Source organism: Clinocottus analis, unplaced genomic scaffold (genome assembly GCF_023055335.1).
Source record: "Clinocottus analis isolate CAN_PGR_092001 unplaced genomic scaffold, fCliAna1.0.p SCAF_5, whole genome shotgun sequence".
Lineage (NCBI taxonomy): Eukaryota > Metazoa > Chordata > Actinopteri > Perciformes > Cottidae > Clinocottus > Clinocottus analis.
Genome location: NW_027176207.1, coordinates 15043229 through 15055546, shown reverse-complemented (window position 1 = coordinate 15055546; position 12318 = coordinate 15043229). Strand labels below are relative to the sequence as shown.

At 41.1% G+C, this 12318-nt stretch overlaps 2 protein-coding genes across 4 annotated transcripts; both read left to right on the top strand.

The window, feature by feature from the left end:
- Window positions 1-347: 347 nt before the first annotated feature.
- endou2 (endonuclease, polyU-specific 2) lies at window positions 348-4562 on the top strand. Its single transcript, XM_068601255.1, has 7 exons — window positions 348-389; window positions 1142-1300; window positions 1813-1915; window positions 2582-2703; window positions 3060-3172; window positions 3590-3743; window positions 4308-4562. The coding sequence occupies exons 2-7, from the start codon at window positions 1199-1201 to the stop codon at window positions 4560-4562; spliced, it is 849 nt and encodes a 282-aa protein (XP_068457356.1). The 5' UTR covers window positions 348-389; window positions 1142-1198.
- An 874-nt stretch (window positions 4563-5436) lies between these two features.
- On the top strand, window positions 5437-12089 carry LOC137802887 (NEDD4 family-interacting protein 1-like). 3 transcript variants are annotated; one of them, XM_068601058.1, is made up of 8 exons: window positions 5437-5627; window positions 7010-7097; window positions 7853-7983; window positions 9207-9263; window positions 9827-9914; window positions 10122-10246; window positions 10457-10523; window positions 10886-12089. In XM_068601058.1, the coding sequence occupies exons 1-8, from the start codon at window positions 5598-5600 to the stop codon at window positions 10987-10989; spliced, it is 690 nt and encodes a 229-aa protein (XP_068457159.1). In that variant the 5' UTR covers window positions 5437-5597; the 3' UTR covers window positions 10990-12089. The 3 variants fall into 3 exon arrangements, with proteins under 3 accessions (XP_068457159.1, XP_068457158.1, XP_068457160.1); XM_068601057.1 differs by having other exon boundaries at window positions 9204-9263; XM_068601059.1 differs by lacking the exon at window positions 9207-9263 and having other exon boundaries at window positions 5438-5627.
- Window positions 12090-12318: the final 229 nt, after the last annotated feature.

Below are 12318 nucleotides of genomic sequence, written 5' to 3'. Positions count from 1 at the left end.
ATCCAGAGGGTATACTGGGACAGCAAGAGGAACAATGAAACACTAAAGAAACAAAGAGCCCACGTTTTAGCCTGAGATTGAAAAGAGACGACAACATGGTATAATCCCTTTGGCTAGAGTTGCTGACAGGGGACAACCTTTTTAAATGGCCCCTCTCTCCTGTCCTGTCCCATGCCCTGCACCGTGCCCCCCATCCAGCCCCTGCTTGTCTTTCAGCATACACTGACTGACTGAACTGTCACTATGCCCATAAAGACACAAGCTCTCAGGAAACCACAAGCAGCAGCAGCAGCACCTGGCCAACACTGAGAGACCCTCAAATCACTTTCCTTCCTTTCTGAATCAGAAACAGCAGGACGAGAACCAGAGGGGGGGAAGAAAAAAAAAAGGTGAGTGGATCTCTGATGTGTGGTGGCCGACGGCGCTCGGACGGCGGTGATGAAGGTCCCGGAGCTCGGTGGCGGGAATGAGTGTTCCATTGTCGGACGTGTTTTTGTGGAATGCAGTGGTGATGTTGAGCTGGATGGATAAGCTGTGTCTGACGACACATTCACCTGATGACGGCCTTTTGAACTATGCTATGATGATTATGTTTAAAACTACCTATCAATTTGTCTGATTTGTTGATATGATGACTTTCTATTATTAGATTCTAATTCTAAAAATGAAAATCCCCATGAAGTGCCGACAAAGCCATCTTTAGCAAGGGTTAGTTCAATATGACTGAATAAATTAAGTCGTATTATTGTCTCATGCTAAACAAGTGTGTTTGGCCAGAATAATTTTGGTTAAAACATAAACACTAAGTCAATATTATACCTTGCTGTCTTTTCCAGGCCTGAACACGTCAAAATCAAACAGCATTTCCAATTCTTTGATAAATTGCTGTGGCACCAGAATATTTTAGGAACATCATCCCTAGAGTAAATCATGATACGACAAAACTAAAATGAGACTCTTTCTCAAAATTCAAATCCCACACCTCACACACATGTTCTTCCTGAATATTTTCTGGAATCTGCCAACCTTAATACTTTGGCTTTTAGATCAGTGCGATGTGACATAATTAAGCAACAGTACACCTTGTGCATGGTGTACTCATTTCTGACTTTTGCCCAACTCCATTAACTCTCCCGTACAGGATACTGGGACCAGACCATCTACGGCAGGACCGAGAACACCACCGAGCGGGACCATCATGATTGAGAGTGACAGAGAGCTGTCGGCCATCGCGCAGGAGCTGTGGGACAATGACACCAACAGACTGAAGCCTGGAACAGACTACAGGATCTCTCTGCAGGTGCACCGCACATAACACACACTCTAAGCAATGAGGCAGCTCCCTTCATTAATCATGGCTCACAGCTTAGACATTAATATGTATGTATATATATACACACACACACACACACACACACACACACACACACACACACACACACACACACACACACACACACACACATAATTATACCCAAACTATATAAAAGTATAGATCACTTTGTGTATGCTTTCTAACTTCAGCATGAAAAGAGAAAACCCAAGAACATGTGACAGGGACTAATGAGGATTGTGGGGAATGTGGTCTTGAACTCAGAACATTTTAATATCTATATTTGGTTAAGTGGTTTTATGTAGCATCTTTTCTGTATCACCTACATATTTGTTTTACTTTTTAAAAAAAAAGTAGTTCTGACGGCCTGCACAATGTATAAAAACAAGCAAAAACAAACAAAAAAAGCATCTGAGATGTGCCATACATATTTGCATGAGTCCAACTATTAAGTTTGAGTGGTTCTCTTCCTGCTGCAGGGCAAAGCTGACAGCATGCCTTTCAGCGACAACAATGACGGAGCAGGGCATCCTCTGTTTTCGTTTGTCGACGAAAACATTTTCAAAAAGGAGACTTTTTTAGGTAAGGGGCATCAAAAGTGAATTGTCTTTCTCTGTCTCACACAAAATGTTTGAATTGACTCAATCTCTTCACACAGTCCTTTCCGCCGCAACGTTTGCCAGTTTGATACGAGCCTCCTCCTCGCCTCCCTTCAGAGTAAAGCTTCATCTACTCATAATCTCCTTATGACGAACCGTGTTGTGTAACCACAGCGCATGCAGAGTTCACTTCCACTGGGTGCAGAAACTCTCCCTCTGTAACAACTGGCTTCTTTAAATCTTCCTACGCATGATAACTGCTGAAGAATGCTTCAATCCGGCAATTCTTTTCTCGGGATTTTTTCACAGATTTGTGTTGTGCATCATGTTGTCCTCACACAAAGCCGTATGGAGAGTTATTGGAGAATTATGTAACAGTTGGTTTTCAGAGTTCACTCTGAGGCAGCTGCAGGATTTCCCATGGTCTGTAGCAACCTGTGTCCCTGCTCTTCCACCGGTTACTTGAGCTGTTTCTTTTTTTTTTTACAGGCCAAATGTATCCAAGTAGACACACTGTATTGAGACCTTTCCCGTCTACACTATACTGAGCTCATGGTTTCTGGATTCAGCTTCCATAATTGTCATTATATTCATTACCCAGTCCGAACAAAATCCCATTTTGAAGAGTGTCTGTGTTTCGTCTCAACAGCCTTCATCTCTCTGTTGGATAACTATGTGAGTGACACTGGCGAGCCAGAGATTGTAACCCCTGAGGAGGTGGCGGAGAACCACAAATTCCTGGACTCCATCATTCAGACTCCCACTATGAAGGTACCTGTGGGGACATTTGGAAATAAACTCTCCCCTCTTGCTGTGCCTCATAAATATAACAATATTTTCTACTACAAAATGAAAGAGAACTAATTAAGAGTTGGAGCCTGTTTATATTCATATAATACAGTATCAACATTATTATTAAATTTTCACTTTTAATGACAGAGGTGGTCATGCAAGTTAGTAAGATTGATTGTGTGGGAATCATCATCTACAGAAAATTGACTGGCGATCCATTAAACAGTTGTTGAGACATTTCAGTCTGGACCAAAGTGGTGGACTGAGTGAGGTGACACTGAGCCCTGTGCCCGCGTGGTTAAAACATTTCATAGTAAATTCTTGTTTGTTTGCAGTTAGCTCATAAATACCTGGTGGAGAAGAAACTCTCTCCAAAGGACGATACCCAATTCAAGGAGCAGCTGTACAGGATCTGGTTTGAACTTTACGCGAGGAGAGGATCCAGCAAGTGGGTGAAATCTGGCACAGCGCCTAAATATATTTTCACTGGTGGAATCTGGCACTATGGTGGTAACCCTTGTTACTGTGAGAAACGGGCTCTGTCTCACACATCCAGTCAGCATCGCTGCGAACTACTGAAAATGCAAAAACTGCTGCATGTTCAGGAAGGAAACAGCTAAGAACCACGTTTTGTCCAAAGGGCACAAATGTGAATGCCATTCACTTGTTGTAAAAGATGCCAAGCTGCTAAATGCAGAGTTATAATGCTCCGTCTCCCTTTAAATGAAACTGAGCTTGCGGCATAACCATGAGCTGATGAAAGCTTTCAAAACTGTTCTTCTGCGTGGAACAAGTGAGAAAACCCCGTTAGACAATATTGAGTGGAAAGCCTCTAATACATCAGCATACTTCTGTCCCCCACTAGGCCTGACTCCTCTGGATTCGAACACGTGTTTGTCGGAGAGACGAGAGGAGGGAGGACCGTCATTGGCTTTCACAACTGGATCCAGCTCTACCTGCAAGAGAAGCTGGGACACATTGATTACAAAGGCTACAGCGTCAATGCAAATTCCCCCCAGGTATGGCTTTCATTGTTACCTTTAAGTTGGACCTTAATGGGAAATTTATTAATGTTTAGCGACTACTGTATCTGTATGGTATCGTACATCTGACAAATTGCTCGTTCTTTCTCACCTCGTCTCCTCCCCCAAGTTGACTTGCACTCTTTGCAGCCTTGCTATCATCTGGTGCTCACATCATTATTCTTGCACAGTGATGAGAAACCTCACATCCTGCTATGACCACATTTAACCCTCTCTTGTTCTGCTCAGCTCTCTGTATTTCATCTTCTACGAACCTGAGACTAATGCAAATTACTGAGCGTTTTTCAGGACTTTAGCCCATTTTATATTTAAACATGGGAAGGAGTCTCTAGTAGTTTTCCAACAGTACCTTGTTTTCAAGTCCTATTTTCACATTTTTCACTAATCTCTTCCCCAGTTTCCAATTATCACGTAACACATTGCATGCCAAAGTGTTTATATGGAGCACTAAACCCAGGGGACTGCATCATCTTTAATGTGACTCTTTCATCACCTGCCATTTCTCTCTCTCTATTTCTTTCTCTCTCTCTCTCAATGCAGCCCGACGAGAACAAACACATCCTGGCCCTACAATTCAGCTGGAAGGAAGGTATAAAGCCAAAGGGCAGCATCTTCATCGGTGTCAGTCCCGAGTTTGAGTTCGCCCTCTACACTCTCTGTTTCCTCACCTCACCCAACGAGCGCGTCAATGTCCAGTTCAGTTTCTATGATGTAGAGATTGTTTGCCACCACTACAACCAAAAGCACATTGGCACCACTTACCCTGTGCTCCTCAAGTACAGAAAACCTACCTAGTAACTTGACTAGAAATGTATCTGAGATATAACTTCTCCAACACTTGAGCTTGCATACAAAGTATCAAAGGTATTGTTGTTGTCTTTTTATCTGAGATAAAGATATAATAAAACCTTACAAGACCAAGTTGCATTTTGTTTTCCTATCACAGTGATGCCTATTCTGAGAGTGTCCTAAACAGTAAGACATACATTATATAAGTCACATGCTAATTACTCTAACTTATAAAAATGTATAACATGTATCCCTCTTTCTCTCTGTGTCTAATAAATTCAATGATACTAAGCCCCACAATTACCAGCTGCAATATTAAAGGGATGAACACATAAATACGCCAATAATAGTAACATTATAGTTTGTATTTTACAAATTGAGTGTTTTATCTTTTGATTCTTTGTTGTTTTTTTTAATGCTAAAATTCATGTACTTTTACTTCAGTACACGTTTGAGTGCAGGACTAAGTACATCCACGTATGATGGATAACTTTTACTAACCATTAACATTTTACGAGCTAATCCTGTCAGTAACTTGTTAATGATAAAGTTGTTTCCCTTTGTTCCAAATGGGGGCGGTAAAGGGTTTGTTGTGGCCAATGACGTCAATCGATTGGCGAGAAAGACCTTTATCAAGTTAGCGAGAATGTCAAAGAAGGTTGGGATTTCAGAATAAAAACATCCAAAATGCCCACACTACACCAACAATGCCAACATTCATTCACAATAAAAAAAAATGAGTGAATAGACAAACTAGTACCGATGTAAGATTTCTAGTACTTCAAAAAAGATTCATCTTTTTTTAAAACCATTTATCGGTTTTATTCTGGACTTCATCTAAAAAAATAAGACAACCGGAAGCCCTGTGTTTTACGCCAACAACACTGTAACTTGACCCTGATGTTCCCACCGAGCTGTCGAAGGAGAAACAGGTTTTTCATTGTCGCGAAGATTGAGTTTACAGTTTCTACTGTTATATAATTGAGTTGTTTGGTGTCTCGTCCTTCTTTCCGTTGCCGTTTCCCAGCCGTTCAAACCGGAATGGCCGAACCGAGCGGCAGATATCAGCAGGTATGAAAACACTTTATCCGTTACTAATAGCTAACGCGTTAAAGATTTAGGTTAAGCATCACGTGTTAACGTCAGCTTTACAATATTAAACATGGTGACGTCGATACACTGTCCCAAGTGTGTCGACGGTGACACCATCCCGAAAGGGACGAGGTCTTTGCGAGTGTCGTCGATTTTTCTTTTGGTTGCGATTTAATTTTGTCCTTTCCAGGGGCGAAGATGGCAGTGCGCGTGAGCTCAACGCTTCACGTTTCCGCCTTCGTGAAAGCCAACGCGACACGAGCGCCTGTGTTTTCATTTTCATTTTTTTGTGTGCCTCGGATTGTGATTGAGTTATGTTGTAGTTAGTTAGCGTTTCAACTTCCAATTCACGCTTCTAGACGTCTCCGTGTGCGCTCGCGTTAATGTTTGGGGTCTGGCACGTGACCCACACCAAGTGGGTGTGTTCAGTGGTCGTCGAACTTAACCGCGAAGTCTGCTGGGTAACCTGCTGAGCGAGGTGTTATGGGGCAGACGGTCCTCCTTATTATGGTATGTCTGCTCCTGGGATCGATGGCAGTGATCAGTCATTTGCTGGCTATAACTTAAGTCATTTAAGGATGAAATGTTTTATTCAGTAGCCTACTTAATTAATGCATACATTGCGAGAGAGTGACAGTTAACGTTACCCAAATAGATGTTTGTTGACCTATATAGTCAGTTTAAAAAAAAGAAAATTGCAACATTTAGATCACAAATAAATAATCCCTCAATAGGCATTCATGTTGTTTGTCCTCCAAATATTGAAGCATTGCTGGAGATTTATTTTATTTTGTATATTTGCATGTTCAGATCTGATCTTATAAATGTATGGGGATTTACAGTTCCTTAATGATATGAAACTAGGGAACCATGAGAGATAAAGAGTGTTCATCGACTAAGAGTTTATTTGGTCTGTTAAACCAGAATTTCTTTGAATTTCTTTAGTCAAAGATGGCCTTGTGCTAAACCAGTGTTGCTGACTTGACTACTTATTATTCAACACTATTTCCGTGGTCTTTCTGGGCTGATGATCAAATTTGGTGTGGTTTTAAAATTTAGCTGAATCAAGAGTCAGAATGGGCTGTGTTTGATCCCTCACGTGTGTCCTATTTTGTAAAAGAGAGGAATAAGGAGAAATGAGCAACATGCTATTGCTCATTTCCTCTTTTTAACATTATACATGCTTGGAAAACTTTTTTTTTTATGTGGAACCAGTTTCCATTCTTCTCCTCTGATCATTAGCTTGCAGAGCTAACTGTGCAAACAACGGTGACAGTGACAGAGCTCCCGGTGTTTGCCTCCACGAACATTCATGTAAGCCTGTTAAATAAATCAGGATGTGGTTATTCCTTCTCTCGCAGCTGACCAACGAGGTGGACCCAGAAGAGAGTCCAGAGGTAGCAGCTGACGCTCCACCCCCGTACAGCAGCATCACAGTGGACAATGCCGGTAAGGCCATGACTCATCCAGATGTTTCCCTGGTGCTTCAGTACTTTGCAGTGGTGGCACATAGGAAACACAGCCCTTTTCTAAAGATATCTTGAGCGAGTGAATAATAAATAGCTGTGGGCTATTCAAGAAAAAACACAAAGGCAATGTATGGGGCCTTAATATGTCTATCTTTATAATTGCAATATACCGCACCAAAAGGATAAATACATTGAAAGGTAACCACAACACACAGGTCCCGATCCTATTATTATTTGAGTGTGTCAGATAAGCATTTGATCAACATTTAGGTAAATGTAACAGCTGTAGCCTTCTAAAATTTTGCCTGTTTTATTTCTCACAAGCTTTTCTTGATCCAAATACTGGAGGTCTTAACTCAAAGCTATGAAACTGACAGGCTTAAATTATTGATATGATTTAAATACAAGTTCAGCTGGAAGAACTTGATATTGACTTTTCAGTAGGCCTCTTTGTGGGATGTAATAGTTGACTCGGACATGTTTAACCCTCTTTATTACCCATACTGTCCCACTTATTTTAACACTATCGGGCTGTCAAACACAGTCGAGATTTATCTTGATCGCATTAGCAGCACTTTTATTGTAATCTTAAAAGTCAGTGAGGATTAGTAGGGAATTGTAGTTCAGAAATCCTTTTTTTAAATGTGCTTGTAAACACGCAATGCAGTATGAATTACTTTGCATTCGTAAAAACATCGTCCTTTGTTTGTTAAACTGTGCCGTTTCTTCTTCCAGCCTACTTTGACTACAAGGAAGACGGGGCTTTCCCCAAGCCTCCTTCATACAACGTAGCGACCACGCTGCCTTCCTATGATGAAGCAGAAAGAACCAAGACTGAGACTACTGTTCCCCTGGTAACTGGGAGAGTGAGTATCTCATTTCTTTTTTTTTTTCTTCTTCTTTGCTTGCGTTCGCATTCACTATGCACACTGACACACACACTGTAGTGCCTTGTGCCCAAACACTTCCTGTGTTGTCAGCAAGACAGGAAGTGTTTCACACCCTGCAATGGAAAACTTTGGTCCTTGGTACTGATTGTGTCTGTTTCTCTTTTTCTGACATGAACAATTGTTGCTGGTTTGAACAGTAAAAGTTTCATAAAAATGAAGAAAAACATTTATTACCACTTCAATTAAGTAACATTCACCAATACCTTTGCACATAATGACCACAGTCTGTGCCTCTCAAGTGCTCACAGCCGGTAACCATTTTCTGTCAATGCCTCAATCTCCTGTTCCCCCTAAACTACCTCCCTCTGTGCACTTTGCACCCGGGTTTGTTCCAAGTAAAATTTGAGTAAATATTGGCGCAGCATTTGAAACGCAAAGGGAGCTTCAGACTTTTAACATTTTCTGTACTGATGCAGGGTTGGCATGACATGTTAGGACAGGTATTGTACCTGTGATGTCATTAAATCTAATTTTTCCAGTGGCACTCAACATTGTTATGATATCCAGACTTGAAATAAGCAGTGAAATGTCCATTTTCAATTTGCTTTCAAGCCATTGATGTTTTGATGGTGTAGTTTTCCATGGCTGCAACCACATGCTATGAAAAAAACAAAGCCAAAAACCTTTTATTACAGATTGCATCTTGAAAATCAATTTAATAATTTTTGGTAGTATAGTCTTTTTGATATCCGGTGCGTTAAGAGTTTCTTGATCTTTTGTGATATGATTGTGTTGGGAAATATCCATGTTTTTTTAATAAAGCATTGGTTTTCTGGAACCTTTTCTTTTCCAGTTATTGTGTAGCTGTCTTTCATTTACAAAGGGCTATCTCCTACAGGATGCCATTAACTTGCATTTAATGCCCAAGGGATTCTTTGAAAAGAACACCGGTAATCTAACCTTGAATGTGCAGGCTTTACCACAAATGTCTCTTGAATCTCTTGAGTCATCCATCTTATCAAATCAGGAACTATACAAAATGACTTTCTGTTTTTAAAAAAGAAGACGACGTTTCCGGCAGCTCATTTCTGACCTCTAGAGGTCACTGTAAAGCTTTGCACTTGACTGCGTATGAGGCCACCCTGTTTTGATTTGCCAGTGTTGTGTTTCTCTGCCACACGCTGCCTTGTGCTCAGCAGCAGCAGCACAGGGAACGCCTGGAGACTTTTGACGAAGTAATTCGCAGTTCACTGGAGGTAACTGGGAGGAGTGGGAGGAGAGTGTATGCTGAGAGGAAGAGTGTGAGGGCGCAGATGCACTTGTTTGATGTATTCACTTCCTCACCCTTCTTGTGTGTCTGTGTATTTAGAGTGCTAGCTAGTGCTTAGTTGATAGATATACAACATCCACTGGTCCTCCTGATGTCCCGAGTTGAATGTAACTGACTCCAGACCTTTTCGATAATGTGACACTGATGGTAATTAAATGGGCTTGCGGTGTTGTGGTGGTTTCATTGGTCTCTTGGTTGTTTGTGTTGTGTTTATTCTGTTTTGAGCCAAGCTTGGTCTCCACTCATGTGCTTGCCCGTGCTTAGTCCTAATTCACTTTGATCTCAGCCACTGCTTTGTACTTGTACAAGTTTTGAATACAGCATTGTGAATTTTGTTAAAATAAAACCCCAAACCATTGGTTTTGTAGACTGGAAATAGTTTCAAATAAGTAGAGTAAAGTCCTTGAAAGCTCTGCGACTGCCTGGCTATGGTGAAGTCGTTTGAATGCTTATATAACTCCACTCTCTTTTCTTTTTGCCCCTCTGCAGGATGAAGACTTTGTGACCAGAGACGACTTCGAAGACGCGGATCAGCTGAGAATAGGAAATGATGGCATCTTCATGCTCACCTTTTTCAGTTAGTTTCTCAACCTACTCGTCCGTTAGGTTCTCTTCTCTCCACCTATTATCTTTTGTCTTCAGCTCTCGTGTTCCTAAATTTGTGCAGAAATTACATCTTATCTTTTTTTGAGATGCAAATAAGTGAATTTCCCATCTTCTCCCAGTTTTTGAATTTGCAGACATGTCTAACACTTTTTTCTCTTCTCCGTCATCCTCTGTCCAGTGGCATTCCTGTTCAACTGGATCGGTTTCTTCCTGTCTTTCTGTCTGACCACCTCAGCAGCTGGCCGCTATGGAGCTATCTCAGGCTTTGGCCTCTCCCTAATCAAATGGATCCTCATAGTCAGGGTAAGGTCAAGGACCCCCCCAACACTCGCACACCACCCATAGAATGTGTTGTTTTTTTTACGCATGAACAACTCTGGTATTTTAATGTTGTTGCTGTAGTGGTTGCCTTGTTGGTGCTGCACTATTTCCTCAAAGTTCTCTTGAGGAGCGCTGCCTTGAGACCATATGTTTTGTAACCAGTCGCCTCTGTCTTCTCTGTTTGGTTTGTAGTTCTCCACATACTTCCCTGGTTACTTTGATGGACAGTACTGGCTGTGGTGGGTGTTCCTGGTGTTGGGTAAGTAGCCAACCTCTGAATTAGAATGCTTCAAATAGGGAATCGAATGTTTTTGTCCTGCTTTTGACACATTTTTGCTCAGTGGAGCTCCACTGGAGCAGCGTTTTCGGTGTCAAATATTTTACAGAATAGTTACAGCAGGATTGTCGGCCCTAATTATTATCCTGTTATTGACTACACAGCACATAGAGGTGCAAAGTGGGAGGAGAACAAGTTTTTCCCCAACCATAAATTCACATTTTTATTATCATGATCAATATTTAGATATTAGCAATACATTAAATGGCTAATTATAAGGGAGTGGTCACCCTTTATGGCATTTCCAGTTGTCTCACTTTCCCTTTTTTTTTGCTGCTCTCCAGGCTTTTTGCTCTTCCTGCGAGGATTCATCAACTATGCCAGAATTCGCAAGATGGCCGACACCTTCTCCACCCTGCCCCGCACCCGAGTCCTCTTCATCTACTGAGCTCACGATCCATCAGTTTTCAACATAATATTTTTCCCCTTTTCAGTGAAACATACTATCTGGTTTTATCCAATCACAACGGGAGTAAAGAACATGTTTTCCCTCTGCTTGACATGATTTGAACAATACAACTATTGTCCCCCTTCGGTGTAAAATAGTGAAATGCCGTAAAACCCATCAGTTGTTAGTGGTGAACTGTCAAGTGCTATTTGCAGTTATGACGTGTGTGATGTATAAATGAATGCCTTATTTTCTGTTTTACTGCCTGTTGGTGGCAGCAGCATGAGCTGTTCTCCTGTTAGCCACCAGGGGGCAGTCCTGTTTGTGTTTTTCTTTAACCAGTCTTCTATCAGATGATGTCATGGTTCTCAGGCCAAGACTCAGTGGGACATTTTGGTGTTATGGGTTGATTTACTCAGTGTGAAATAATATAATATAATTCAAGTACCAGTTTAATGTACTTTTAACCCTTTTGACTGACGTGTCATTCCATTGGAAAATAGTGTATAATTCAGTTAATTCTGTTTTCAGTCTAATATTATTAGCTTTTGTTGTGGTTCAAGGCCTGAAAAGGTTGAGGATACACAGAAGATCAGGGGGGCAGGTTTCCCAAGAGAATTTCTTTCTCTCACATAAGTAAAAATTGTCCGTGCTTACACACCCAGTAATCAGGAGTGTTGTTTCCTTGCATGTAATACATGCATGTCAGCAGAGAGGCAAAGCAGAGCTTCTTTGACATGCTGGAGAGCGATGCCCTGCTCAAGGACGTGGTTATGGGGATGGAATAAGATGATAGTCTGTCACTCCATTCAGATGTGCAATTAGACTCCCTATCTTAGTCATTGGCACCCAATGATTGGTTTTCAATGAATAAAAAATGATCGTATTGCCAAAAGTAATTTGGAAACCCTGCCCTGTGAAGAACAAGGAATGCATTATACAGAGCAGAGATTTCTTTTGCTTTGACCCAATAGTGAAATATTGAAGGAGTCATTCTTTTTATGTATATCGTCATTGTAGTGGAAGTGGATTGATTATTTTATAGAAGGATTTCAATATCTGGCTCAGAAAATGTTTGGAATTAAACTGGAAAAAGTTCATTTGTGTGTTAAGCTATTTATTACATGCTAATAACCTCCCTGTGAAAATCACATACCATTATAGTTTTGCTTTTAATGTTATGGTATGCCACAATCTCGCGAATAAGCTTATTGATATCAACTAAAAGCAGGCGATATTTCAGATATTTGTCACAGCGGGATTTTAGTAAACAAAAGCACTCTTTCATGTGATGTATTTTGTAGTGTGTCTGGTGTGTGGAGGACTCAG